The following is a 23,614-nucleotide window of genomic DNA, read 5'->3' as shown; positions in this document are numbered from 1 at the left end:
GACAATTTATAATTAATAGACCAAAGCACCACCAAAATATAGACAAAGAAGACTTTGCAGATTTAGGTAAAAATGAAATAACCAATAAATTTACCATTTCGGCCACAAGTTTCTCCCTCCACTAGGTTAGGACAACAAAACAGTGAAATGCATCAAAACAAAGCAAGAATGGATTAAGAATAACAGGATTCCACAATCTAGATAATGGGAGTTTCAGCCTGATTTTACGACCCTATAAACCCAAGCAATATCAATATTGTACAAAAAAAAAAATCAGAATAATATTATTCACAGGTACAGGTTGAAATCACTACATTGCACCTTGTTTGAAAATTTAAGAAAAGAAGATCAATGAAGAATGCAGTGCCTTCGAAAGCTTGGATTCATCCCCACCTCTGAATTTAGTATTCCGTCTCCAACACACCATCGATGAGACCAAACTCCAAAGCCTGCCCAGGCAGCAAAAGAATGAGTACTAATAATCAGTATGCCTATAGAGAAATAAACATCACTCAGTTCCCATGAGGTTCATGTTGGAAAAGCTACCAGATGGTATAAATCATAAAGGAGGGCATGGTCCACATTTGTATAAAGTCCTACTTAGGACATCTCCCAGGACAAATTTTATACACCAAGGAGAACCTCTGGATGGATTCCTAATTAAGGTTGTCAATGGATTCTATCATGATCAAGTTTGGGAATTGTTCAGATGTGGACATTTCAACTACAATAAGATCTGACTGCGAACCAGGGGAAGGGGGAGATCTGATCTGCATACATTTAAAATTGGAGTGATTTGATATATCATGCTCATGATCTTATTCAATTTTATTGTCCATCACGACTAGCCAAATCAATAACTTCACTAGTCAAGTTTTGGCCCAAAACTAAAAGTGATACAAACTTACACAAATGACACTAGATTCCATGTACTCGGTAATCACATGGAATTTTTGTTGACAGTGATATGGGTGTATGTCCTCTATCAATGGACCCAGATACAGCCATCAAGTCTGCCACATGGCAAGAAAATAGGCCTCATGATGGTAACAAAGTAATATAACACTATATCTACTGACTCATCATCTGTCCTTTTGTTTCAAGTTTTTTTATTTTTATTTTTTCCAATAGTACTGTCAAATCCACAACAATTAATTATATAGTAAATTATCAAATCACTGGTTGGTTTTGCAAGTTAAGAATCACATGGTTATATACATACATTCAAACTTCAAAACCAACCTCTGGCGGTTTGACTTCTTGTACTTACGTTTCATTAAGGATGGTATGTCCAAAAGAATTCTGAGCTCATAAATAAGTAATCTAATTGAATTCAGACCATGCAGTAAAAATGTACCACTTGCCTTCAACAGAAACCTTAAATTTCCTCAAAGTAACCACAACATACTATCATCAGGTGCAGAACATGATTACCTCTGAAGATGAGAGAAAACGATCCCTCTCAGTGTACTGCTGCACTTTCTCAAGAGTTTGACCAGTAAAAGCAGCATACATCTTGTCAATTTTCTGCAACAAAATTAAGAGAAGGCTAAAACAGGACAGAAGAAGAATCTTGAAATCTTGATAAAGGTTTAAGTTCAAACTTAGTTCAGCATTGTTTGAATTGCATACAAAATTTTTTTACTGTGTAACTAACTGAAAATAATAATATCTAAAAGCTCAACTAATTCAAAATTCTTTTGGATTCCATGTGGATTCACTCAACCAACAACTAAGACTTCCGGGACAAAATTTGACAGGCAATGTTAATTGTTGAGAAAAAATAATAAAAATATGAATAGCAGGGTTTCATCATGGCACCTCGAGTTTCCAAGTGACTCTTAGAATAGAAATTTCTAGAACAAATTTGACAAGCAGAATTGCTCATAGGACGGTAACTAAAATAAATTCACAATGAGAGTGTTAAGAACTCGGCCCGAGGACCTAGTGCAACTCCTTAATGACTCGCTTTGGTCGAGAATGTTTTCCCGAGCCAACTGTCTTAACTCTCGGCTTACCCCTTTCTGTTTGTTCTTCCCTATCTTGGCAAGTAAAAGAAAGAGATATGCAAGTTGATAATTTGGTTCTTCGAGGGAACCAGCCTCCAATAATCTAAGCCAAAGCTTGATAGATAATTTTTCATGCCTTCATTACAAACTCAATACCAAATAAATAGCAATGTACTAAACTGATACCTCCTACAAACACTCCTTTTATTTAGCAGCTACTTCCCATACTCTATGGATGAACAGCCACCTCATTGCAACGTTCACATTGGATGAAACGGTCACCTTACCCACAATGATAACAGCCCCACATTTCTTGCTTAAGACTCGGACTCATAACCCATTACAAAGACTTATTCAAATAATAACCACCCCCATTAGTAGTAAGACTTAAGACTCCTAACTCAACTCCACTTAAGACTTCTAACTAAACTCTAATTACCACCTTATTTTGAGAACTATTCTATACGTGGCAATACGTGCACAACAGTCCTTCCCCCTAAATTATACCCTTGTCCTCAAGGGTGACTTTAGGGAATCTCATCTTTAGATTTTCCCAATTTTCCCACGTTGCTTCTGCAGGCGCCAACCCCGTCCAATGTACTAGCACCTCCTCTCGTCTTTTTCGTACTCGGCGATCCAACAAAGCTTGAGGCTGAACGACCATGGCATCTTCTATCTCTGAAATTTCAGGCAACTCCTTTTGTACTTGTGCACCTTCTCCCACCTTCTTCTTAAGGCACGATACATGAAACACTGGATGGATCTTTGACCCATGTGGCAACCGAAGCTTGTACGCTACTTGGCCCACCTTCTCAAGTACTTGAAATGGTCCATAATAGCGTGGCGATAACTTGAGGTTCCTTCGAAGTACCGCTGAAGTTTGTCGATATGGTTGGAGGCGTAGGAACACGAAATCTCCCACATCAAAGCACCTGTCTGTATGGTGACTGTCATACATCATTTTCATTCGAGCTTGTGCCACCTGTAATTGCTCCTGAAGTTGTTTGAGAACTTGTTCACGATCCTTGAGCTCTTTATCCACCGAATCCACTTGAGTCGTCCCAGGGATGTACGATAATAGTGTCGGGGATGGACGACCATAGACTACTTCATAAGGCGTTTTCTTCGTCGCAGAATGTACGCTGGTATTATAACAATATTCAGCCCAAGGGATCCATCGGACCCATTCCTTAGGCTTATGACCAGTAAAACACCGCAAATACATCTACACTGTCCGATTGACCACCTCAGTCTGTCCGTCCGTTTGAGGGTGATATGCCGATGAAAAATTGAATTTTGTACCCTGCAAATGGAACAATTCTTTCCAAAATTGACTAGTGAAAACTGGGTCCCTATCACAAACAATAGTCTTAGGCATTCCATACAATTTGAAAATTTGATCAAAGAATAATTGGGCCACTGAGGTGGCTGAATATGGATGGGAGATAGGGCAGAAACGTGCAAATTTTGAAAGCCGATCTACCACCACGAATATTGTAGATTTTCCCCTTGAACTTGGGAGTCCGTCTATAAAATCCATGGAAATATCAGTCCATACCTAGGTAGGGATTGGAAGTGGTTGGAGTAAACCCGCAGGTAAAGTATTCTCCCATTTATGCCGTTGACACGTATCACACTGCTTGATATGTTCCCTGATTTTTCTCCTCATTCCACTCCAATAAAAAACAGATTTTATCCGTTGGAGAGTTTTGAGATAACCCTCATGGGTGCTTGAGTGGAATTCCTCCACAATGGTAGGAATTAGGAGAGAATCTGCCAACAAATAGATTTTGTTTTTAAAAAACAAAACCCCCTCACGGTAACTCCACGGTCCCACCGCTTCCCCTTCTTGTATTCGTTTCTTAATTTCCTGCAATTCTGGATTATTCTCCACTTCTTCTCGGATTGGGTCAACCCAGCGTGGAACGGGGCTGGTGATAGCATAATTTTCTCCCTTTTCATCTCTCCTAGAAAGCACGTCTGCCACCACGTTTTCCTTCCCAGCTTTGTAAGAAATCAAAAAATCATAACCCATTAACTTGACTAGCCATTTTTGTTGGGCCGGTGTGGTAATCTTTTGATCCCATAAATACTTCAAGCTTCTTTGGTCTGTTCTCACAATAAATTGTTGGCCCAATAAATAATGCCTCCATCGTTGGATTGCGAGGACCAATGCTAGCATTTCTTTTTCATAAGTAGATAAAAATAAATTTTTACCGTGTAATGCATGACTAAAGAAAGCTATTGGCCGGTTTCCTTGCATCAAAACTCCTCCAATGCCCAATCCAGAAGCATCACACTCGATCACGAATGGTTTAGAAAAATTTGGAAGTGCCAAAACAGGAGTTTGCATCATGATTTGTTTAAGTGCCGCAAAGGCTTCTTCAGATCGTGGCTCCCAGTTGAAGCCTCCCTTCTTTAACATGCTGGTAAGTGGAGCGGCGATTTTCCCATAATGTTGGATAAATTTATGGTAATAGCCAGTCAATCCCAAGAATCCCCGTAATGCCTTCACAGATTGCGGTTTGGGCCACTCAAGCATTGCTGTTATCTTTTCTGGGTCCACTGACACTCCTTCATTACTGATAATGTGCCCCAAGTATTTCACCTATGCTTGACAAAAACTACATTTTTCTCTTTTTGCATACAATTGGTGAGATCTCAAAATAGAAAAAATATTTCTCACATGCTCCAAATGCTCATCCCAAGTCTTACTATAAATTAAAATGTCGTCCAAAAACACCAATAAAGACTTACGGAGATACTCTTTGAAAATAGAATTCATTAGAGCTTGAAAAGTTGAAGGGGCATTCGTCAATCCAAATGGCATCACCAAATATTCATAGTGCCCATGGTGCGTGCGGAATGCCATCTTCTCAACGTCCCCCGGGTGCATGCGAATTTGGTGATAACCCGATCTTAAATCGAGTTTAGTAAAATAATTAGCCCCATGTAACTCGTCCAACAATTCGTCGATCATAGGCATAGGAAATTTATCTTTCACTGTTGACTGGTTAAGCATTCTGTAATCCACGCACATACGCCATGAGATGTCTTGTTTCTTAACGAGCAAGACGGGTGAAGAATATGGACTAGTGCTTGGACGAATTACGCCTGTCTTTAATAAATCTGCCACTACCTTCTCAATCTCATTCTTTTGGAAATGAGGGTAATGGTAAGGACGGACAGAGACCGGGCCACTTCCTTCCTTTAACGGGATTCTATGATCTTGAGCACGCTGAGGAGGAAGTCCCTTTGGCTCTTGGAACACGTCCTCATAAGACTGCAATAGCTGCTGAAAATTGGAATTAGTACAACCATTAGAAGTATGAGAATGAGACAATTCAGTATCATGATTGTCATGCAATGATAGTGAATAAATGTGGAGTAAGTGCCCTTCTTTTTTTTTTTGAAATTCCTTTTCAAATTCAGCTCCATCCACTACTTTATTTGTAGGTGATTTCAATCCACGTAGCTCCACCATTTGTCCACCCATGTTGAATGACATTCTCAATTTTGTGAAGTCCCATAAAATCGGACCCAATGTGCTCAACCATTGGGCTCCTAGGACAACGTCGTATCCCTCCAACAGTAATAGATAAAGATATTCACCCCCTTGCAACGTCCTGAGCTTCTCAACTTTTCCCCATTGGCCACTGCAACTTCAAATTCTCCTTCACCATTAGGAACCAACCCCATTTTGTTAGCGATATGAGTATTTAGAAAATTGTGGGTACTACCCAAATCAATCAGAAAAGTTACCCTTTTTTTACCCAACCTCCCTTGGACTTGCATGGTTTGAGGATTCCGTGCTCTTGAGATGGCATGGATAGATATTTCTGGCACTTCGTCTTCTGATTCTTCATTCACAGCAACCTCATCTTCCTCACCTTCTGATCCCATTCCTTCAATTAAAAAGAGCTTTTTACAACGGTGGCCGGGGTTCCATTCTCATTGCAGTTGAAGCACAAGCCCTTAGATCGTCATTCGCTTAATTCAGTTGGTGACATTTTTTTGATTGGCATGGTGGAGCGACTTGAACTGGGTGGGTTTGTGAAGATCTTTCTCGGCTCCGTTGGTGCTGCACGCTTTATAGATTGAATCTTGGCCTCATAAAGGCGGGCAAGCCCAATCGCAGCTAACAAGCTCATGGGTTTACAAGCTTGGACATCCACCTTCAAGCTATCCTTGAGCCCACTAATAAAACAACCCACTTGTTGTTCTTGTGTCAATCGACCCGCCCAAATCAGCAACCTTTCGAATTGGGTTTGATATTCTTTAACTGTTCCTACTTGCTGTAACTTGGTTAGGTCTCCAAAAAAATCTTGGAATTGAGTTGGACCATACCTCACGTGAAGTGCCTCCTTAAAAGTCTGCCATGGAATAGTTCCTTGCTCTTCTTTCATGAGTTGAAACCATACTTGTGCATCACCTTCCAAATTGAAGGCAGCCAATGAAACTTTCTCTTCCTCGATCGTATGGTGGAAGTCAAAAATTGCTCACACGGCAAATCCAACTTATAGGATCCTCTTGTTCGTTAAATCGAGGAAAATCTATCTTCACCATATTGGGAAGATATGATCCAACAGTTCCACTTGTTGTCCCCGGGTAGTTGCCGCCATGAGTGTGACCCCCATTTTGACGTGGCTGATTGTGAGAGGGCTCCCCATGCTCTCTGTTGCCCGACACATTGTCCAACCTTGTATTGACGGCCACAAAGAGTTGTTGCATTGAGTCCATCATCTCCTTAAATTTCTGATCCTGTGTCATTGCCAAGTTACCCATATCGGTTTCCAATTGTCCGAGCCGTTGCTCGGTGGAGCCTGGCGCTGATACCATTTTGTTAAGAACTCGGCCCGAGGACCTAGTGCAACTCCTTAATGACTCGCTTTGGTCGAGAATGTTTTCCCGAGCCAACTGTCTTAACTCTCGAATTACCCCTTTCTGTTTGTTCTTCCCTATCTTGGCAAGTAAAAGAAAGAGATATGCAAGTTGATAATTTGGTTCTTCGAGGGAACCAGCCTCCAATAATCTAAGCCAAAGCTTGATAGATAATTTTTCATGCCTTCATTACAAACTCAATACCAAATAAATAGCAACGTACTAAACTGATACCTCCTACAAACACTACTTTGATTTAGCAGCTACTTCCCATACTCTATGGATGAACCGCCACCTCATTGCAACGTTCACATTGGATGAAACGATCACCTTACCCACAATGATAACAGCCCCACATTTCTTGCTTAAGACTCGGACTCATAACCCATTACAAAGACTTATTCAAATAATAACCACCCCCATTAGTAGTAAGACTTAAGACTCCTAACTCAACTTCACTTAAGACTTCTAACTTAACTCCAATTACCACCTTATTCTGAGAACTATTCTATACGTGGCAATACGTGCACAACAGAGAGTTCCAAACTGGAACCTAGAGTCAGTCAAAACAAGCTTCAGCTTGACCAAAAAATGTCTAATATTGACTTTTACACAAGCGACCGTGCAATAGGAGACAACCATAATCAGCTAAAAGTTGAAAAATGGACGAAAAAATTGCTTAAATCATCAATCATTAGAAGCATGCAACTACATATATTTCAAAAAGCAAAAACATCTTACATGACGAGATTGAACAGCTTCATTGACTTGGCGTCTCACGTCCTCCACATGACCCTACACACAAACAATGCACAAGATTTATATTCTAGAGTAAAGATGAGAAGTTAAAAACATAGGGTGAATGACAGAAATGTTACTCTGCAATGGAAGGAAATTGAACATGAAGATAGTGAAACCAGAGGCATGGAGCATTAACAAAATATCTTGAAAATGAGAGAAGAAGAAGAAATCTGAAGATACATTGGAGGATTTAGCATGGATTAATAAGAGCCATAAGCTGGAGGACAGAAGGAATTCTGAAAAAGAGAAAGCCTTACACCTTTCTGAGGTTTTCACAGAGCAAGGACACAATTGATATCAAGGGAGTGAAGACAAGGGTGCAGCTTGGCAGTGCCAAGGATCTAGCTGGAGTTAAATTTCTTCTCTTCTTGGTAAAGTAATAGAAGGTGGAGCTGTTGTTTTGACTCCACAAAGATCAAAGCATATTTGCCAATAATGATATCAATGAAGAGGCTGATGAGCTATAAAATATATCAGTTAGAGAGCAAAAGCAGAGAGCTGAGGCTTACAAGGCTGCGAAAAAGGCCGGGATATAAGGACAAGTTCAGTAATGAGGATGGTTCCCAAAAGAAATGCTTCCGAGTACAATGATCCTGTTGAAGATGAGGTGCAGACTTTGAATGAAAGTGGCACTTCAGTGGCAAAGCAGAGAAGAAGATAGAAGAGCTCCTTAAAAGGATAAGGATATAGTAGTTATCCACCATGGGCTTTTCTTTTAATTATGGGTTTGGGATTTCAGATATGTAATGGTTTAATATGGGTGAGCTTGGATTTAATTTAGTTTTGGGTTTTGGTCTATAGTTAATTAGAGGCATAGGAATCAGATGATTTTTTTGTTTTAGAGAGTTCTAAAATTTTCAGTTTCCATGGACAAGGGTCTAAAATAAGTTTAGTAAATTATTGAGCTAGAGTAGGATTTCCTAATTCAAGTACATATATGTCAGCTGTAATCAAATTATTAGATGGAATGTGTTAGAATCATCTATGAAGTCATTTTTCATAGTAAGGACATACATTTTGGTGAGACCAAATGTTGTTCCAAAATTGCAAGCATATAAATGGTGGAAGAATGGCTTCTTCCTGCTCCCCATTGGCAGTAAACAGAAGTACTAAGCGGTTGGCAGACAAACAGAAACATGTATAAGAAAAATATATATGAACGACATTTTTTTTATCATATCACAATCCTCAGCCTTAAGTTGAACCAATGTCAATGTTTACACGCATAGCAATCCGTTGGATCAAGAGTGAATATTTACCCCACACCCGCTCTGTGGTTGATGAATCATAATGCGTGCATTTGGCATTGCATATCGCATCCCCTTTTCTCCACCCGCAAGAAGAAGTGCTCCTTGGCTTGCAGCTACTCCAAAACATACTGTGCCTACTTTGGGCTTTATCTGAACATTAAAGATGGGCAGAAGATGGCATTAGATGTACAAAAACGCATTTTCCCCCCAAAATATAACAGTAACGGTTATCATTACGGTAATCACAATTTTTTTAGGGCCAATTTCCTAGATGTACGAGATAAGGAGAAGATTTACATAAGAAGTAGGTTACAAGACAAAGTGTAAAACAAAGTCAAACCTACTTGTTTTTTGCAATTAATTTTATTATATTGTAGAATCATAGATATAAGCAATTTCCCCATTTTTTTAAGATGCCAACCCACCCACCCACACCCCGGCCCAAAAAAGAAAAAAAAATAGTCATGTGAACTAGTGACACAAATGTCAATGCATACAATATCTGAAATTCTGAACATTAAATATGGGTGGAATATTGCATTAGATGTACTGATGTACAAGATCCCCCTCCTTTTCTTTTTTGAACAGTAATGGGTTGCATTAGGGAAATCACAATTTTTTAAGAAAAAACCCTCCCAATTAAAAAGTTTTGTCAACAAGTGACAAAGACATTAAATGCATAAAATCCAGAAACATAGTCCATACTTACATTAAGCCACCTATCAACATCTCGGACCAATGGAACTCCCTAAATATTCAGTTAAACGCAAAATCTAATGTTCCATCAGCCGGGACAAGACATACACCTTGGAATAACCATAATTTGTTTTGGACCACCACTTATAAGGCCTTAGACCCAGTCAGAAGTTTATAAATACCAAAGTTATAGGCTTTTTCCTAAAGCATTTAACAGATTCCTGGCAGCTTATGACCCACAGTCGGATCAAATATTCATTCCCCCCAAAACTAGATGTTCCAATGGAAAACAAAAAATGAGAATCCACGCAAGTTTACATTTTATCCTCTCCCTACCTTCTGATTCAAATCTTTTTTGGACCAAAATGGCCAATAAGGTTCCCATTCAGTCATCACTTCTTACATTTACTATTAGAGGATGGAAATCTCATCCTAGTATGCATCACCACACAATTCCCATATCTTTTTGACCACGCAAATGCATACAGCAGATTATGTCTAAATCCATCTAATCATTCAGGGCAGAAATTGTGGCATAGAAAATTGTACAGATAAGCCCATCAGATGTGGATTGGACTCCCTTGCATGTGGGCATGTATGTGGCTGGCCCTACCCTTTATGTATATCAATTAGGGTGGTCACCATAGAACTTCAATGAAATAAAAAAACGGAGAGTAATGCAAGGTTCCATCTAAAAATACTGTATTTATTAGTATATGATAATTACTGAAGTACCAGTACTATCCCATTGAGACCCTTAAACAGGTTATTTGTTGACCAAAGAATTGATCGGCATTGCCACCACACAAGAGAATATGATTGAACTTTCCATGAATTCCATTATGTGATATAAGGTATCACAAAAATTATTATAAACTTCAGAGCAGGATAACTTCCAAGAATAATTCAAGACATCTTTAGGTATGGAAAATAGAACTGAAACTAAACTGTAAATAAAACTTGAAGTGAAGGACTAAACTGGGATTTAAAATTGGAATATATTAAGACTTTTCTGGAATTTTAGAATAGTCTGGGGGTATAACAGAAACAAACTCTGTAAGGGAGAAAAAAGAGAAACTGAGAGAAATAGCAAATAGAAAGCTTGGGGATTTACCGAAAGGAAATAGGGTTGGTGGGGAAACAAGGAAGAAAAAGAAAGAAAAGAATCGAGGAGAAGAATAACTGCAGCCACAAGTAGGCAACACAACTCACCACACTCGTAACATAAACCCAAACTCAATAATGTATTCAAATCTGACCATCGGTAAGCATACGGCATATCCATATTAAAAGTTGTAAAACTAAGACCCCTTACATCCAAATCCATTCAGAGAGAATGACTTATTGGAGCTTGTTACAATTCCAGAATCTATAAACTAGTAACTAACCAAAGAACAAGAAGAAGAGAAAGGCTGAAGAAGAACAGGAGAGAGGGGAGGCGAGACTGCTAATTCAGCAGTATCATGAGATGTATTCTCCCTTCCCATTACGTCCCAATTTATCAATAAGAGAGAGGTCAAATTAGAAAAGGAAAATAACAAAGAAACAGAAACCTAGTCTAATAAGGAAACTAGAGAAAAACATACCTAATGTAATCTAACTTGGTCCAAGCCACACACCATGATAGAGGAGAAAACAACATATCGTGGTGCACATAACACCTTGTCCACAGGGTACATTCTTAACAGAGCTAAATGATTTTCCGAAAATACTTTATTTCATCTAGTTACTCTAGTACAACATTTTCAAACATTTAAGGCACGATGAAAGGCATTTTACGCAAAACCATGAGGCATAAAACCTCACAATTATTGAACATTAGCCTCACAAGCATATTATAAATATATAATTACATAAATATATGACATTTACATATAAAAACATGGTGCAGAAATACTCAAATCCTGAGCAAAACCATATAAAATCCTTATTTTCTCTACTGATTTTTCAAACCTAGTATTGGGATTTTCAAAAATAATTTCCGGCACAAAAACCCTCCTCAAACCTATTCAATCAGCCCCAATTTCTATAAATCTAGCCTAATCGACTAATTGATTGTCGTTACATCTGGTTAAACACCACTCTAACTTCCTCTTGGCACATCATCACAATATCCCACACATCCTAAAATACTAAAGTAACTGAGGAAAAAAAAAAAAAACTCTTCAACCCAATGTTTTTGCCTCCGTTGCGCTGAATATGTGATGTAGAAGGTTGTAGCCATTTTTAGAGTAAATCTATTAAACTATCCAAATAAGCATATGTTCCAGAAAAGAAAAGTTTGAGATATGACCTCAATGTGCTGCATCTCAGAAACTGGCTCAAACCATCTAATTCAAACATTACCACATCAGCAGCAAGGTTAAAATTTTCAGGCTTTGATGGGATACTGACCCCCTACCGAAACCAAAATGTTTAGGTGAAATGGCCAAAATCCCAAAAAAATATTGGTCTATTTTTTGTGAAAATAAAAAAATTACCATTTCGGCGAAATACGAATGCTCATTTTGGTGCTCAAAAAGTAGAAGTTTTCCATGAAACTTCAATGAGTACCTGTTTAAGCATAAGCATGACTATACATGTTTGAATCATTAGATTGGGGGGGGGGGGGGAACAAAGTGATCCTTCGGCTTCGGACTCTATAACATATGATGGCCTTGTCATCCTCTGCCTGAAGAACCTCTCAAAGTCCATCACAAAAGCCCTATAAATTTGAAATTAGGGAAGATTTGACCAAATGATTTTTTAAATCCACCCAAATGTGGCAGTAAATGTTCCACAGTTGACCACCAAGCCTTGATTCAGCAGCAGCAAAATAAAATATTTTGCCAAAATTTAAGGTTTTCTAGCATTTCTGATCTTCTGGAGCAGTCAGGCGAAAGAGAGTGAATGAGTCAAAATTTCGTCAAAATCTTGCTTTGATAGATGGGCGTCAATGTTCAAATTTTCGCAGAAATGAGTCAAAATTTCTCGGAAATATAAAATTCCTGGTAAGCCACAAAGGAGAAATGGTAGGCGTGGGCAGTAGGCACTTTACATATGTCACTAAAAATTTTTGAACTATCATCAGCGGTGAATTAATGTTTAGTTTCTGTGTATGGTGGGCAGTAGGCACTTTACAAGGAGGTTTTGAAAGAACTGAGATATCACAAAAATCCCAAAAATAAAAACATACAAGAAAAATAGACTGGTCATAGTTAAGGAAACGGTTACAGTTTCAATGCTATATGCAACAATGAAAAGTTCACCTAACGCATTGTAATAAAGCTAAAAGAAATTGCACTCAAAGATGAATTTTACGACTTTACCCAGGACATGCAGTCATAAATTGCCAAGACAGAGTAAGTGCTTCCACCAGGACAGTTCAGGTAGACCTGACAAGAGATAACATTAAGCCATAAGAAGAAAAAACTCATTAAGGCAATGGCATAAACTGAAACTAAGGTCTTTGGACAGATTTCCTCATATTCTGGTCTATGTAGTCCAATGTACAAGATGCAAAAAAATACAAAAACAATATAACATTGTAAGGAAATAAAACCCACGAGGATATCTGAATCTTCATCAATAGTTGCCAGTGTCACAAGCTGTGATATAACTCGTTGAGCCACTTGGGAGTTGATAGGCTGTCCAATAAATATTATACGGTTCCTGAATAGCACAGATGAAAGATCTAAAGGTCCTCCTGGTGTCATCACAGCTGGCATTATAGGCGGATTTCCCTTTTTGGCTTCTATTGGAGCATAGTTACTGTAAACACAGGAAATGCAATTATTCAATAGAATATCAATAATTAAACAAATGGAAAATGAAGTAAATTTCCAACATGAAGTCTAACATCAGAAATTGAAGAAGCACAAGAATCAGAAGTCTAATATCAACAATAAACCATAGATAACTGTACTGTTTTTATTGCTAGAAATACAAAGGTGAATTATATCATTTTTTTTTAATCAATAACAGAGAATAAACAAAAACAACAAACTAAGCCTTATCCCAACTTAATGGGGTCAGCTACATGGATCCATGCGAAAAAAAAAAATGGGGAAATCAAAGCTCAAAACAAAAAGAAGAAATGGAAGTAAAAGGAAAGAGGCACAGCCCAGCAAGTCAGGAAAATCTTAGCTAAATGGGGTCGGGTACATGGATCCTTGCCCTCCAATCGGCTCTATCTAAGGTCATACTTGGGGTAAGACCTAGACTAAGCATGTCACTCCTCACTACTTCTCCTGTGGCTATTTTAGGCCTGCCCCTAACTCTTTTAGCTCCTTCAATTGGAATCAGATCACTCCTTCTTACTAGGGCATGATGGGGTAGCCTTAGGGAAAGAGAGGAAAACCAGAGTAGTAGACAAAAGAGGGAAAGCACAAACTTTCACAAAGCACAAAATTGTAACCAATTTCTCATTCATCAAGTCACTCTCCTTTGTCCATCGGTTACATCCAATGTAGAGGAAAATAAAGACATAGAATTAGAAACTTAGCTGAAATGGAAACTAGCCTAAACTAAGGAACAACCAATAAAATGGAAACCAAAGCAAGGAAATAAATCCTACTCCTACGTTCAAGCCTGGAAAGTAAAAAGCATGAAATAAAATACTAAGTAACTACTAATTTTATTTTCAACCCTTGTTGAACCAAAACCTTGGGCTAGACCGGTTCTTCTTGGCCCTTGGCTTCCACAGCCGGTCATGCTGGTCCAACCTAGTAAGTGCAACTATATCTACATTAGGGCGTCCCCAGCCTCGGTTGAACATGGCCATAGCACCTCAAACGACTTTCTCAGAGCTTGTCATTTATTGGGGTAGCTCGTAAATCATCTCTAATACGTTCATTCCTTACTTTATCCTTCTTAGATTTGCCGCACATCTATCTTAAGATCCTCATCTCTACTACATATAGCTTCTCTACATGACACTTAACTGCCCAATATTCCACCCCATTATACATAATAGCTGGTCTTACAACAGTCCTATAAAAATTTCCTATAAGCTTTAAACGCACAACACTTAGGTCGCAACTCTCCACTTCATCCATCCCAATCTAAATCTCAGTGAAACATCATCCTTTATGTCACAATCTTTATTTATGGTTGACCCTAGATATCTAAGATAATCACTTCACAGTATCTCTCTCCTCAATTTCACCATATCATTATCCATCATATTGTGACTAAAGTAACATCATAAACTCTGTCTTCAATCTACTAATCTTAAAACCTCTTATTTCTAAGGCTGATCTCCAGAGCTCCAACTTACAATTAATCCTTGTGTTTGTCTTATCCACCAAAATGATATCATCTGCGAAGAGCATACACCATGGGACCTCACCTTGAATTTTCTTGGTTAAATCATCCATGATAAGTGCAAATAAACAAGGGCTTAAGGCTGATCCCTGACGTAACCCAATCGTAATTGGGAACTCATTGCCTTGACCTCCTACAAATCTCACACTAGTCACCACGCCCTCATACATATCTTTAATTAAATCCACATATTTACTCAAATGAGAGACAACAATATTATAAATAATTAAAGTATCTAATTTTGGCATGTTAGAGGTGTGTGAACAGTTAGTTCCCCATTATAGAATTTCTATTAGATGAATACTAATGATGTAAGAACTCTAATTTATACAGATTTTTTTTTGTCAAACATAGATGAGACATTGTCAATCCCATGGATAAACGTAAAGGCAAGCAACTTAATATTCCTTTTAGCGTATTCTTCTGGATATTGTTTACCCCCCAAAAAAAAAAAAATATATATATATATATATATAATATAATATAAAAAATCAATACCAAGAAAAAAGTGAACACACTACAGAATTAAAGAGGAATTTCTATGTGAGTGCCATGATTCAATCATGTGTACATGAATACATCTTTTATTGTCCACATTATTAAATTTTGAAGGTCTTCTCAATCAAATTCTCCACCATCTAATGGATGCAATTTCACAAAACAAAGTATGATAGGCAAAATTTTTCCATGCTTGGGGCACCTGCAGTGTTAACTGCCCAAAAAAAAAAAAAGTATTTTTTTTTTTTTTGGGTAGAAATACCAAATGTAAACTCACCCAAGCAAAAATGCTATAATCAGGCCTCAGATTTGAAAACTTAGTAATACAAGGCTTTGAGGCTGTGTTTGATAGTCAAGAGAAGAAATGAAAAGAAAAAAGAATCTAGAAAAAAGAGAAGAAAATAAATGAAATGGTAAATATATATATATATATATATATATGAATGTTTCTCTACCATTAGAAGAAAGAAATTTTTTTGTATTTTCTTACATTTTCTTGTGTTTTTGGCTTTTTTTTTCTTTTTTTTTCTAGGTAAGAAACTACAATACAAACAAATAAAAAACTTCACACAGTTTCCAAGGTTTAATTTTGAGAAATTTAAAAAAAAAAGAAAATCATCTCTTGGTTTAAAACATGAAAACACAAAGAGTATCTCAAACAAATTTTTTTTTTCCTTCTCTTGACTATGAAACACAGCTTTAGAGTAACAATTGCAATCAAGATTCATGATTGATTCATAGTCAATTCAAATTGGAATCAATTGATTTGACTAATCTTATTCTAATTTTTTAAACGGTGCCCATGTGACCGAAGATGAACAGAAAAGAAAAAAACATAAGAAGATTTTAGTACTTGTAAAATCAATACAACTATATTGTGTAGGAAAAAAACTAATAATTCTTTTCTTAATGAAAGCAGCTAATTTTTATGCACGACGGTGTATATATGCGATCATACCTTTCAATCATTGAAAAATGGTATCATTCGTGGGACCTATACTCTCAAAATAAGAAAGAGTGTCAACTTAGACCCCATTGTTTATTATTATTTGTAAAAGATACAAAATAATCTATACAAAAGTGGCATGTTTCCTTTATCTAAAAGGAAGAAAAAAAAAATGTCCTTCCATCGCTTAAAAGGAGAGAGTCCCTTCCTTTCATGGGATGAAACATTATGTAATGGAAAAATTGTCCTTCCATTCTTTAAGTATGCATGAGAAGAATCTTCCATAAACAAGGATTCATAACACTGGATCATTATTAGTATATTAATATATGCAAGGGATCAAATTAGTCCTTGCCGATTATGATTTGATCTCTTATCGATTTGAAGACGGATTGGATCGAAATTAGTTCTAAAACCCTAAAATCGACCAAAGATCTGAAACTCAGCCATTCTATGCTTTTGGACTAACAATTTATTATGTCAAATCAACCACAATTGGGATTGCTCACTGTTGATTGACATCAAAATCAACTAAGTTGACAAATCTGATTCCAATTTTTAAATCCTGCCCATGAGCTATAAGTAGGCAATTTTTCATTCGGGTGAACAAAAAACACAAATGTTCTGAGTATATATAAAGCCAATAGAACTAAATTGTGTATGAAAAAAACTAGTACTTCCTTTTTTTTAGTTGAAGGATCTAATTTTTATGCATGATCATGTATGTATACAATCGTGCCTTTCCACCATTGAAATTTGGATAGAGGTGGGGTAGAAGTGTAATAACATATACTCCTCTCTCTCGTTTAATGGTTGAAGGTAGGATCCATATACATAACAGTGCATAAAACCTTAATTAAAGAAAGATTTTTCTTCATTTGATTGGATGGAATCATGTCTCTTTATTTTTGTTTTTTTGTTTTAGGATTCTAAGATGCCTCTTTATTGTTTTGAGCTATTGAGGAGATTGTTTTTTTTTCTTTTTGTCTCCCACAACACTTTTGCTGAAAAATATTTTACTTTAAAGAAGAAAAAAAATCTTTTGAGTTCACATTACACTTTGTAATGTCAAATTTATTTTCTAGATATGTAATGTGTGCATTTGGAGAAACTAAAATGTTCACTATGTATCACTCGTGCGCCTATTGTGGTGATGAGAAGAGAAGATATAAATGTCAACACTCTCATATAAAGAGGTGGGGGGTCCTCATGTTGTACCTTACACCTCTCTATTTTGGATTTGGCTCATCTTCAATTCTTCATCCATCAATTCTCTATTAATTCTGGAGACGAGCCAAATTCCTCTATTTCTATCCTCTCATATGTGAAATGACAAATCCTTAGAGGAGAGATATTGAGAGACATGCACCTCCCCTAGAGAGAACATCTTCTAAAAAATATATCAAATAAAGAAAATTTGAGAAAAAGTTATTTAAATACATTAGCAGTCAATCTCTCTCTCTCATGCACAAACAAAAGAAATGCCCTTGGGTACGAAACTATTTCGTCGTTTTCTATTGGTGTGTTATTCCCTTATGCCGCTTGCTTAGAGAAACCCTCTCCCATATTTTTGCAAAATTTTCAAATTTTGAGAAGAGAGAAATTAAATTCAACCATACCTTGATCCTGATACCCAAAGTGATTTCAAATTGTGAAGAAAATCATATCCATTATTTCTGTTTCTTTTCTTTTATGTAGACAAACAAACAACTAGAAAAACTGAATATTTTTATTTTTTTCTATTCATTTCATGCCACAAAATAAAACCATATGAACCAAAAACTAGAAATGGATCCGCGGTTCAATACGATCCATTGGCCACGGCTCAGCTACAACGATCCAAACACGGCAGAATTGTATTGGACAAGTTTTTTGTTAATGAAAAAATAAATAGAAATTAAAATTAACAAAAAGGTGCTATTTAGGAGTCTACTCATATCTATCCCGACTAATACTGATCCAACTCACTCAATAAAACCCATCCGATCCCATCCCTAACTCTATGGTTGGAGTTCAATTTGATGAACAGAAAACATAAAATTTTGAGTAAATGTATAGTCAACTGAAATAAAGTCAACCAAATTATATCGTGTGCTGAAAAATCTAATTACTTATTTCTCACTTTAAATCGGTATTTATAAATGGGTAAGTGGTGGGAGGACGTACGTACCCATCAATTAGTATTCTATATTGTAACCTATTCCATGTTTTTAGGATGGAATGATAGTCTTCGTAACCATTTCAACTTCTTCCCTTTGAGAGACGGTTTCTCAAAGTCTTTATCTGACAAAAAATAATCCATTAAAACGATCAAAAGATTTTCCTTTGAACTTATTGATTCTGTTGTTATTGATTCACAGTTTGAAGCTCTATTTCCATTAGTTTATGGTGAGAATCAATGGAAGAGTTATCCGCTCTATATTCTTTAATAGCTTCCCTTGCGAAAAATCTCTTTGTTATTGAAAGAGCCATAATTTGAATTTGCAGATAATTTTTTGATTGATAGCAATGCTCACAACCTCTGATAAACAAATCTCTGAACCTGACGGGAAACCAAGGGATGAGGTTTTGGAGTTGGGATGTTGTTTCACCGTCACAGCCAGTGTTCATTAAAATAAAAGAGAAGGGTTTCAACGATTTAGTTTATATGTGGTTAAATCCACGGCTATCTATGAAAAATGTTTAATTAACCTTGTTTACACATACGTACCGTGATTTTTTTGCCTTTAGAGATTCGATTCTTGTTTTAGTCAAAAACAAAAAAGTCCATGCACCACAAAACATAATCTTTAGAGGATCATATCCAAAATCTATTCCGTGAGCAAAAAATATGTGCACCATAGGTGAAGGGAGATTCTACCCCAAAATAAAAAATAAAAGGGGTGAAGAAAGAGTATACATACACTTCTAGGATTCTGAATGTCCCTTTTTGTACAAAATTGATGATTAGTGTCCACTATTTACTGATACCTCTGCACACCATCCGAAAACCCTGGGTCAAGGTTCTCCACTGAGTAAATGACCCCAATATAATTTACTCACTCCCTTACACTTGACCTATATTTACTAAAACTCTCCTACCTTTTACCTTTTTCCTAGTACTCCCCTGCTTTTGGAATCATCAACTCACTCTGATCAATGACCTAAACCACCCTATCACCTGCCTATTCGGGCATTAGAGTAAATAGACTATCTTCCATCGAGAAAGTCCACACATTCCCTAAGACTATTCCATAAAGTGTTATGACCTACGTCTACATGATCTTTTAGTTCATGCAAGCTTTACACATGACTTCATCTCATAGTGAACATGAACAACACGAACATAACAAATGTGCAATAGATGAATCAACAGTGCATAATAAGAAACAACCTAATAGAACAAAAGGGAAATGCAAATATAGTCTTTTATGGCTAAGAAAAAATTCAGGCACCAAAGATTTAAGCTCTTTTTCTCCCGACATGATATGATAATTGACTAATTGACATGGAAATTGTTTTAATCCATAGACAAGCAATAGACAGTACTTAGCTATAGAACCCAAGTGGGGCAGGGACAAACTGACAGTGTGTGCTTCACCAGCGTTCTTAACCAGCAAGCACCACCACCACCACCACCACCACCTTGCAAAACCAAAACCTTAAGTGAGCACAAGAGAGGTGCCGAGAAGACAATCAAGCAAGATATAGATCAACATTTTATAAAATGGAGTATAACATCAGTTTGGTGGCAGAGAATTGAATTTATTTCTTGTATAACACTAATACATATAATGATAAGGAACAAGAACACACTTTGGGAGCCATCAGAATCTGCGAATCTCCGTTAGATCCTTCTATTTGGAGGTTGTCTCCATCAGCCTGATTGTCTCAGACCTCAGACACATTTGGGGGAAACCAATACCGTCACATGTAGAAGATTTTGACTGGCTTCAAGCTTTGAAAAAGTGTTGATGGTTGAGACCAGGTGCGCTCTTTGTGAAGCAGGGGAAGAAACTTCTACTCATACTCTTGCTGTATCCATCTTTAAGTGTTCCTGCACCTCCTCAGATCCCTTGTCAAGATCTGTCTCAAACAAACCATTTCCCATTTCAACACTTCAAGTATTGAGCTGCTCAATATTTGAAGGAAGAAAGGATGATTAGAGTACATGATCGAGTGCAAGATTTTCCAAGAGGAAAATTCCAAGAAAAAGCAGTGTCTTTTATAACCAAACAAGGACTCCCATAACATGCAAGTGAGGTTGCACTGTATATTCAATGATCCTCATCATACCCCGTCAGGTGATATTTCCAAATTCCTAATTGCCGCCATTTCCATATCCTTTTGAACTGCTTCCTTCCTTAGTCTTAGTTGTTCTGCTCTTTCAAGGCGCCCTTCAGCCAACAGTTCAATGAACTTATCTTTAATAACAAGCAAAGGGTCGCGACTGACCAGCTCAGAATTCCGGTAGGCTTCCCTAAGCATAGCAGTTTTGATTCCACCTTTTAGGGACATATAGAAGATTCCTGAGTGCCTCGTGAAAACACCAGAGAATGCATTGGAGAACCGATACTCCTCGCTGAACTTCCCCAATATTGGCACAGGCATCCTTTTGAGGATGGACAGTGAAAGCAACTCATGGAAAAGTCCCACTGTCCTCTTCTCCATCTCAGGCGAAGCCTGATCCAACTGTGAAGCATCAGCATAAGGAGATATATAGGGAAGCTCCATCCAGTCTCTGGTCCATTCCCTCATTTCTTTCCTGAGGAAGAAACCTTTAGGGAGCTTGACGTTAAAGGCAGGCCTGACTCGGATCCCCGTTAACCTGGACTCTTCCTCTGCTCTTTGTTCTATAACTGACTGAGCATAGTCTGGGTTCCAGGAGACCAATTCCAAAAATGATTTTCCCTCACCAGGGCTCCCAACCAACCTAAATAATTGTGGATATTTGGGCACCATGCTACACAAGAAATCATCTGGGAACCCGAATTCCCTCTTGACGTGAACCAATTTATCGGCGCTGACTACTCTATCTTTGGACATCATGAGCAATTTACACAACTTCTCCACCAAGAAATGCTCATTCTCAGCTTTGATATGCTTCTCTTCCTCCAGAAACCGGCAGAGACGATTGCTGGCACGGACGAATGGGACAGGCTCAGTTTTAGGTTTGATCCGATCAAGGTAGATATCGAAGAGTCCAGGGTATCTACTGAGGAATGTCTTGACCTTAACTTGGAGACGCAACCTTTCTCTTCGCTTCTCCAGGTAACGAAGTGGAATAACCTGTCCAGGTTCATTCAAAACCTCCTTCACAACTTTGGTACAGAGTCTCCATTCCTTGTCATCTTCAATTGCCTCATCCAAATCATGATCCTTACGCCACACAACCTTAAGGTTTGAAATGGAAACAGAAAATTGGGTCCAAACCCTAACCCTACAATCCCCATCAACTAAAAGAGACAGCGGTGAGCATTTTGCAGAAATCCAATCGCACTGATGAGCCCAGACTCTTGAGCTCATGAGATTACAGGAAATGGAAGATCGATTGAACAAACGCATTCCTCCTCACACTTGTTCACCTGAGATAAAATATGAACCAATTCAGCACTGGTACAATTGAAGAACGGAAAATATCAAATAAAAAGCAATATTTACTCGTGAAATAAAGACAAATCCATAGCATTTATTCAGTTCATAAACTTTGGAGGCTATTGATGAAACATATAAAAGCCTTGTGTGTGAAAGCATACAGAAGCCACTTGTGAAAGTATCCTATAAAGAACAGTCGTTAATGCTTAATTAGATCTTAGAAGTCCTCAACATGTTACCCAACCTCTAAACTGGCAACAGATCACATCCTCCTTAGAAAATCCTAAACATCTGAACAATTTTACTATGGACAACTGGATTGGATCATTAGAATCCTGCCTCAATGTTATAGGGTTCAGTTTGTGACCAATTAGACCGATCACTTTCAAGCATCATCATCACAATGCATATAATTATGGTGGTTTTTCTTAAATGAAGAAAAATAGTATTCACTGTAGCTTGGTAACAGGACTTCCAAAACATGGCAATAAATTCTAGATATCTAATGTGGGGGGGAGAGAGAGAGAGAGAGAGAGACTTGCAGAGAAGAGAGCCACCGCAGCAATCAACTGGGAAAGTAGCTGGAGAAGATGAACGAGGCAGGGGGCTCAATACCCTTAAATGTAAACTCGCCGGCCGTAGCTGCAGTCAACTGGGAACAGAGACGTAGAAGAGGAAGGGGGCAATGAGCTAGGGTTCAAAAATAGAGAAAACGAAGAAATAAAGTTTCTTCAATTTGGGGTTTTCTTTTCGACCAATCTTGTTCCGACTCCCAAATTTCGAGCCTATGCCACATTCGAATTCAAGCTTTCCACTTTTGTACTTAGCATTAAACTTTCACCCTCGAGCTTAGAGACATAGGCTTCCCAAATATGCTTGAACATCACAATATGTTCAAGAAAAGGCTGCAAACGCGGTCATGTCGCCATGGTTCCTAACATAGTAACATGTCTATTCCTTTCTCCACCCCTTTTGGAAAAGACCCCTGCCTTCCTATGCCGAGCCTATCATCCTATGAATAGTGCATATCATCAGCTTATCAAAAGCTAGCGGCATGTCCAACTCTCTCCCATTGAAGATTGTTTTAAAAATTTATTAAATTCAAGGGATAGAGGAGCCTGTTTGGGAGCATGGCTCCTACGCCCAAATACATGCCCTTCAACCTTCTATAAAAATAAAAATCTCACTCTTATTAACGATTCTATGGGCACTCATTGACCCATGTTAGTGCTGGTGTTGGATTCATGTTACTAGAGAGAAAAGTTTTCCCCTAAATTCAATGATGGTTGAAAAATTGAAGCAAAAACCAAGTGATGGATCATATTATTGAGATGAACCATTAAATTTGATATTTGAACAATTGAAATATATATATATATATATATATATAGATGGCAAAAAATCTTTTTTCCTTTTTTTTTTTCAATAGCAACGGTTTGTCATTATGGACTACAATAAAGTCGTTTAAGGTGACATGACCATATTCAATTGAGGCTTTTGGATGTTCTAATATGATCAAATACCAATAAATGATGATTTGATTTAGATTGAATGAGCTAAAAGATACAAGGGCAAACATAAAATGATATTGGGAGAAGTTGTGATGAAAGACATGCAAATCTTAAGCCTTTTATCAAATATGACTTCGAATATAG

At 37.5% G+C, this 23,614-nt stretch overlaps 2 protein-coding genes across 4 annotated transcripts; both read right to left on the bottom strand.

Annotated features, from left to right (window-relative positions):
• Positions 1-148: 148 nt before the first annotated feature.
• On the bottom strand, positions 149-20,475 carry LOC122070789 (ATP-dependent Clp protease proteolytic subunit 6, chloroplastic). Its single transcript, XM_042634991.1, has 8 exons — positions 20,395-20,475; positions 19,952-20,025; positions 13,183-13,387; positions 12,946-13,011; positions 8,951-9,091; positions 7,632-7,685; positions 1,435-1,527; positions 149-449 (listed from the first exon to the last, which is right to left on the bottom strand). The coding sequence occupies exons 1-8, from the start codon at positions 20,473-20,475 to the stop codon at positions 402-404; spliced, it is 762 nt and encodes a 253-aa protein (XP_042490925.1). The 3' UTR covers positions 149-401.
• Positions 19,707-22,962, bottom strand: LOC122070784 (protein WHAT'S THIS FACTOR 1 homolog, chloroplastic-like). 3 transcript variants are annotated; one of them, XR_006137973.1, is made up of 3 exons: positions 22,498-22,962; positions 20,181-21,949; positions 19,707-20,009 (listed from the first exon to the last, which is right to left on the bottom strand). XR_006137973.1 is itself a non-coding variant. In XM_042634985.1 (2 exons), the coding sequence occupies exon 2, from the start codon at positions 21,927-21,929 to the stop codon at positions 20,655-20,657; it is 1,275 nt and encodes a 424-aa protein (XP_042490919.1). In that variant the 5' UTR covers positions 21,930-21,949; positions 22,502-22,962; the 3' UTR covers positions 20,061-20,654. The 3 variants fall into 3 exon arrangements, 2 of the variants coding, with proteins under 2 accessions (XP_042490919.1, XP_042490920.1); XM_042634985.1 differs by lacking the exon at positions 19,707-20,009 and having other exon boundaries at positions 20,061-21,949; positions 22,502-22,962; XM_042634986.1 differs by lacking the exon at positions 19,707-20,009 and having other exon boundaries at positions 20,061-21,949; positions 22,575-22,962.
• Between the last annotated feature and the right edge of the window lie 652 nt (positions 22,963-23,614).

Source organism: Macadamia integrifolia, unplaced genomic scaffold, assembly GCF_013358625.1.
Source record: "Macadamia integrifolia cultivar HAES 741 unplaced genomic scaffold, SCU_Mint_v3 scaffold_110A, whole genome shotgun sequence".
NCBI classification, from domain to species: Eukaryota; Viridiplantae; Streptophyta; class Magnoliopsida; order Proteales; family Proteaceae; genus Macadamia; species Macadamia integrifolia.
The sequence above is the reverse complement of the archived record's forward strand: the minus strand, read 5'-3'. Positions and strand labels throughout refer to the sequence as shown.

What these genes read in the sequence shown, in the direction of transcription:
- LOC122070789 (XM_042634991.1), bottom strand. Translation starts at nt 20,475, where the DNA reads ATGGGAAATGGTTTGTTTGAGACAGATCTTGACAAGGGATCTGAGGAG. An exon ending in ACGCTGGTGAAGCACACACT is followed by an intron (nt 13,388 to 19,951) that starts GTCAGTTTGTCC and finishes CTGTGTTTACAG; the next exon opens with TAACTATGCTCCAATAGAAG. An exon ending in AAGCTGTTCAATCTCGTCAT is followed by an intron (nt 1,528 to 7,631) that starts GTAAGATGTTTT and finishes ATTTTGTTGCAG; the next exon opens with AAAATTGACAAGATGTATGC.
- LOC122070784 (XM_042634985.1), bottom strand. Translation starts at nt 21,929, where the DNA reads ATGCGTTTGTTCAATCGATCTTCCATTTCCTGTAATCTCATGAGCTCA.